Here is a 6,000-nt window from a genome sequence, read left to right on the forward strand (position 1 = left end):
GCCTCATTTGGGACAACCTGATGACCCTGTATCTACCACATACCAACATTATTATTATTTAGGATTGAACGAATGAACGAACCTCCAAGGCAATAATAATAATAATAATAACAATGTTGGTATTTCTTAAGCGCTTACTATGTGCAGAGCACTGTTCTAAGCGCTGGGGGAGATACAGGGTAATCAGGTCGTCCCATGTGAGGCTCACAGTTAATCCCCATTTTACAGATGAGGTAACTGAGGCACAGAGAAGTTAAGTGACTTGCCCACAGTCACACAGCTGACAAGTGGCAGAGCCGGGAGTCGAACCCATGACCTCTGACTCCGAAGCCCAGGCTCTTTCCACTGAGCCACGCTGCAATGATCACCCTAGGATCATGCCCAAGTTTGGATCTAAATGTGGAGAACAGAAATATTTAAAAGTGAAATGTTAACACTCTTGGTGTACTTTGACCAAACTTTGTTTACCTGTAGACCCTTGGTCTCCATCTTGGCTTCCTTCTCACTCCTTCAGCTCCCCTCCGGGGTACTAATATGCTCCTTTGTGACCTAAATTTGAGAATCCCTGATATGAAATATCCTTATTGTTCTAGCTAAAAAGTAGCCCCTAAATGTTGTTTAGCCCTTGGAAAATATATTTTAAATAATTATGATACTGACCGTAATATGGTACTCGATATGGTACTGATTCCCAGGCCTGTGCTCTATCCACTACACCATGCTGCTTCTCACGCCATTTTGGCTGGATTGTGCTGGAACTGTAAGCCTCTGGAAATGTTTAAAATTGCCAGTGTGAAGTTCTGCGCCTCTAACGAGGGGGCGGAAATAGGTGTTGAGGAAAATAAAACGAGATGATCGGGAACTGTGTCTCTTCAAGCTTTAATCCTGTTTCTAAGCACTAGGTAAATATTTAGGGCCTATCTGGCAGAAAACCAAGTTTTAAACCTTTCAGAAACATCTGTGGATTAGCAAAAATAATGATTTAATTTGGTAATTGTCCAGGTGAGAGAGACGGAGATGAAAGAGAGAGGTAGAGGGAGGAGAGAGGCAAGATGGGGGAGGAAAGAGAGATGGGGAGAAACATAAGAGAAAAAACGGGATGGGGAGAATCAGGGCCAGAGAAACCGATACTATGAAATGATGACAGTATTTGACTTTTCACATTAAAACTTTATTCTTTCCAACAGGTACACACCGGCCAGTAATCTCAACTCGTGCCTCTGTGTCCCCAACCTGCAAGCACCTCTAGAGTGGGTGGGGAGGCCGCAGTAAGTAGAGGAAATGAGACCTCGGGGAGATGGGGTGGAGACGAGGGGCCTGGCGGAGTCCAGCGCGGAGGGCCATGAGCCGGTTCTGGGGGTTGTCTAACCAGTGATCCCTCAGCCCACCCGAAGGAGGCGGGTCAGTTCTTGCCAGGCGTCGAGGAAGTGGGACAAGAAAGAAGGCAATGTGGGGCGGAGAGTTGAGCTGGGGTCTTTGGATCTGGCGGTGTTGCACCTCCTCCTTGATGGATGGGCTCTGAGAGACAGGATGGATAGCTACTCCTTGAGATCCCTCTTTAACACCCCATGCCCATGTGTCCCCTCCTCGTCAGTCCCACCCCGGCCTCTGGACCCCCCTCCTCTCCCTAGCCCCCGTTCTCCTTCAGAGGAAATTAACAGCAGCCACTCTGAAAGACAGGGAGGAGAGCTGTGAAGTAAGATGTCTGGATTGCTGCAGGGAGCTGGGAGGGGAGAAGGAGTGAGGAACTGGAAGGCAAGAGGCCTGGGTCATTGAGGGATTATGTAGGTATAAGGAGTTTAGAACTGGAAGTCCAGCTGCCTGAATCTTGAGAGGGAATGGAGATGGAGGAGCAGATCCTGAGGCCCTGGAGAGGACCAGTGTTGTGGATGAAAAGTCTGGTGGTCCAGTACCTGTCACCCTGATGGGGGTGGGGGTAGAAAGGATGCCTGGGTCCTGAAGGATGTGGTGGAGAGGGGGATGCAGTGCAGGTCCCTGGGTTCTGGGTGGGGAGCTGGATTTAGGGGCGTTTTAGGTGTTACAAGGAGGAATGGAAAAACCAAACACAAGTGATAGAGAGCCAGGAAGAATCTGAAGAGGGGGGTGGTGCAGAAGCATGGGGGGAGGGACTGGGGAAGGAGTACAAGAGCAGGGAAGTAGGAGTCAGAGGAAGGAGATTTGGAGGGGCACCAACTCACCTTCCCCATGTCGTCTTCTTCCACGGATGCTATTACCTTTTCCTCAAACACTACTTCTCCAGTGCTGTTGTCTGTCTCCTGAACATGAGGTAGATTTTCAGAGCCTGCAAGCCTAATTCTAACCACCCATCCCTGCTTCTTGGTCTCTTCCCCAAGCCTGGTATTGATTCCCCTTGGTAATAATGATGGTATTTGTTAAACTCTTACTGTGTGTCAAGCACTGTTCTAGGCACTGAGGTAGGTAGAAGCTAATCGGGTTGGACACAGTCCACATCCTACATGGGGCTCACAGTCTTAATCCCCATTTTACAGATGAGATAAATGGGGAACAGAGAAGTCAAGTGACTTGCCCAAGGTAACGCAGCACACATGTGGTAAAGCTGGGATTAGAATCAGGTCCTTCTGACTCCCAGGCCCATGCTCTATCCACTAGGCCACGCTGCTTCCCAATTAACTATCAGGATGGATTCTGGCAGAACCCCTTGCCTGCCCATGGGAAAGGCGGAAAGTCCGGCTTCAGAGGTGAAGCCATCAAAATGTCAGACACTCCAGGGTGAGGAAACGGCCTAGCGGATAGCGCACGGGCCTGGTAGTCAGAAGAACCTAGGTTCTAATCCTGACTCCACCACTTGACTGCTGTGGGACCTCGGGCAAGTTACTTAACTTCGCTGTGCCTCAGTTACCTCATCTGTGAAATGGGAATTAAGACTGTGAGCCCCATGCGGGACACAGAATGTGTCCAACCTTGTACCTACACTAGTGTTTAAATCAGTGCCTGGCACATAGTAAGCACTTAACAAATATATATTTTTTTTTTAAAAAAAAGGACTTCTCTACTGGGAGGTGGGCTGGGGCTTGGATGGAGCAGGGGCATGGTTTCAGGGCAGAAGCATGGGGAAGGCTATGCTGAGGGAGGCTGGGAGGCAGAAGCAGCAAGTTTATCCTGTACCTTGTTGATCTGGCGGTGGCTGTAGACTGTGGCATTGCCCACTCTCTGTTGAGACTGGGCCTCGTTGTGGTAGTTTGGAGGGAGGTCCCGGAAATTCAGGAGCTCATCAAAGAGATTCACAGTTCTGCTCAGCTCCACCTGCTGTCCAGGAAAATGGTGGAGGTTGGGGGACTCGGGGGGAGGAAAGAGGATTATTCCCTTTAACCCCCAGATCCTCCACTCCCTCCTTGGTTCCTGGCCAATCTCCATCCCTTCTGCCTCTTCCCCTTGTACTTATTGCCACTTCTGACCCCACTACTGGGGTACCTTCTGTACCCCATCCTCATTCCCCTCTTAATTCTCAGTCTTGTTCCTAATTTCCCCTCATCCATTCGTTCAATCGTATTTATTGAGCGCTTACTGAGTCCTCCCTTCTGCTCCTCCTCCCTTCCCCATCGCCCCTACTCCCTCCCTCTGCTCTACCCCCTTCCCCTTCCCACAGCACTTGACTAAATTTGTACATATTTATTGCTCTGTTTATTTCTGATGTGCATTTGTCTATGGTTCCATTTATCTATTTTGATGGTAGTGATGCCTGGCTACTTGTACCTATTCGTTTTGATCTATTGTCTGTCTCCCCCTTCTAGACTGTGAGCCAGTTGTTGGGAAGGGATTGTCTCTATCTGTTGCCGAATTGTACTTTCCAAACGCTTAGTACAGTGATCTGCACACAGTAAGCGCTCAATAAATACGACTGAATGACTGACTGAATGGCCTACGCAAACTCCTTCCACGGCATTGATTCATAAGGACTCACACGAGACACACTGGACACATAATCAGGAGGACTAACTCACTCACTGGACACATAATCGGGAGGACTAATTCTCCGGAGAAGACACTAATGCTAGGAAAAGTCCAGGGAAAACGTGGAAGAGGCAGACCCTCAGCTAGACGGAGAGAAACCATAACAACGAAAACGGCACAACCGTTATCACGGTTACGGCAGGGGACGACGTTCTGGAAGAAAACACATCCACAGAGCCGCTGTGAATCGCAAACGGCGACACTTGATAATAATAATTAGTGTGCAGAGCACCGTACTGAGCGCTTGGGAGAGTCCGCGCCAACAGCAGATACTCGAGGAGCCCAATAGGCTCCCGATTCTCGTCCTCACACCTGTTTGGCTCTCTCACATCCTCCCCTATTTCTCTTCTCTCTCCCCTGCCCAGTCTGCCCCCGGGGTCGTCGTCGTCCCCTCACCCGCCCCAATTCTCACCGGCTGCAAGAGGCGGCCAAACCGCCGGATGAGATTATGCAGGCCGAAGAGGGGCTCCTCGGTCCCGTAGGTCTGTCCTTCCAGAAGTAACGGGGCTGGGACACCCCGCCGAGGCGAAAGCACTGCGAGCAGGAAGAGGAGCCTCAGCGGGGACGGCATCCCGGAGGCTGCAGGGGACGGGGAGGCAGAGAGGGAGGTCTCAAGCAACCTCCAGGTCCCACACTCCGCCTTGCCCGTTTCCCTTTGTTTATGTTTGAGCTGCCTGGAAACGCCTCCGCGTTCTGGCCCGCCCCCCCCCATACGCCCCCACCGCTCTGGCCCCTCCCACAAAATCAGGACTCCCCTCCCCGCCCCCGCGACCTCTAACCCCTCCTTCCAAACCCTTGCCCCCGGCCTTGGTCCAGCTCCTTTGGTCCAGCTCCTTCAATCAATCAGTCAATAGCATTGATTAAGGGCTTACTGTGCGCAGAGCACTGTATTAAGCGCTTGGGAGAGTGCAGTTGTCAATCAGACGAGCGTATTGATTGAGGGGTTTTTGTGTGCAGAGCACTGTATTAAACGTTTGGGAGAGTACACTGTAACGATCCATCCTTCCTGTCTCACAAACCTGTAACCTTGGGGTTATCCTTGACTCCTCTCTGAGATTCAACCCACAGAGTCAATTTATCGCTAAATCCTGTCGGTCCCACCTTCACGACCTGGCTAAAATCCATCCTTTCCTCTCCATCCAAACTGCTACCAAATTAATACAATTACTCATCCTAGCCCGCCTGGATTACTGCATCAGCCTCCTTGCTGACCTCCCCACTTTCTGTCTCTCCCCACTCCAGTCCGTACTTCACTCTGCTGCCGGGACCATTTTTCTATAAAAACGTTCAGGACATGTCACCCCGCTCCTCGAAAAACTCCAGTGGTTGCCCATCCACCTCCACATCAAACAAAAGCTCCTCACTATTGACTTTAAAGCAGGCCACTACCTTGGCCCCCTCCTACCTCATCTCACTTCTCTCTTTCTACAACCCAGTCTGCACACTTTGCTCCTCTAATGCTAACCTAATCACTGTGCTTCGATCTCCCCTCTCTCACCTCCGACCCCCAGCCCACGAGCTGCCTATGGCCTGAAACGCCCTCCCTCCTTAAATCCCCCCACCCCTGCAAAGCCTTATCCTCCAACAGGCCTTCCCAGACTAAACCCCACTTTTCCTCATCTCCCACTCCCTTCTGCGACGCCCTGACTTGATCCCTTTGCTCTTCCCCCCTCCCAGCACCACGGCTGGGATTACATATCTGTAATTTTATTTATTTGTATTGATGTCTGTCTCCCCCACTCTAGACTGTAAGCTCGTCGTGAGCAGGGATGTGACTGTTTATTGTCATATTGTACTCTCCCACGTGCTTAGTACAGTGCTCTGCACAGAGTAAGCACTCAATAAATACAATCGAATGAATGAAAGAACAATAAACAGTCACATTTCCTGCCCCCAACAGGCTTACAGTCTAGATGGGGAGACAGACGTTATTATAAATAAATAAATTACAGATATAGACATAAATGCTGTGGGGCTGGGAGCTGAGGTGAGTAAAGGGAGCAAGTC

General features: G+C 50.4%; 1 protein-coding gene across 3 annotated transcripts; it reads right to left on the bottom strand.

Annotated features, from left to right (window-relative positions):
• Window positions 1-1,149: 1,149 nt before the first annotated feature.
• Window positions 1,150-4,678, bottom strand: DKKL1 (dickkopf like acrosomal protein 1). Of its 3 annotated transcripts, none has more exons than XM_029073445.2 (4): window positions 4,406-4,678; window positions 3,148-3,318; window positions 2,199-2,276; window positions 1,150-1,518 (listed from the first exon to the last, which is right to left on the bottom strand). In XM_029073445.2, the coding sequence occupies exons 1-4, from the start codon at window positions 4,562-4,564 to the stop codon at window positions 1,246-1,248; spliced, it is 681 nt and encodes a 226-aa protein (XP_028929278.1). In that variant the 5' UTR covers window positions 4,565-4,678; the 3' UTR covers window positions 1,150-1,245. The 3 variants fall into 3 exon arrangements, with proteins under 3 accessions (XP_028929278.1, XP_028929280.1, XP_028929279.1); XM_029073447.2 differs by having other exon boundaries at window positions 3,148-3,285; window positions 4,406-4,677; XM_029073446.2 differs by having other exon boundaries at window positions 3,148-3,288; window positions 4,406-4,676.
• Window positions 4,679-6,000: the final 1,322 nt, after the last annotated feature.

The sequence above is a fragment of the Ornithorhynchus anatinus genome, chromosome 10 (genome assembly GCF_004115215.2).
Source record: "Ornithorhynchus anatinus isolate Pmale09 chromosome 10, mOrnAna1.pri.v4, whole genome shotgun sequence".
Lineage (NCBI taxonomy): Eukaryota > Metazoa > Chordata > Mammalia > Monotremata > Ornithorhynchidae > Ornithorhynchus > Ornithorhynchus anatinus.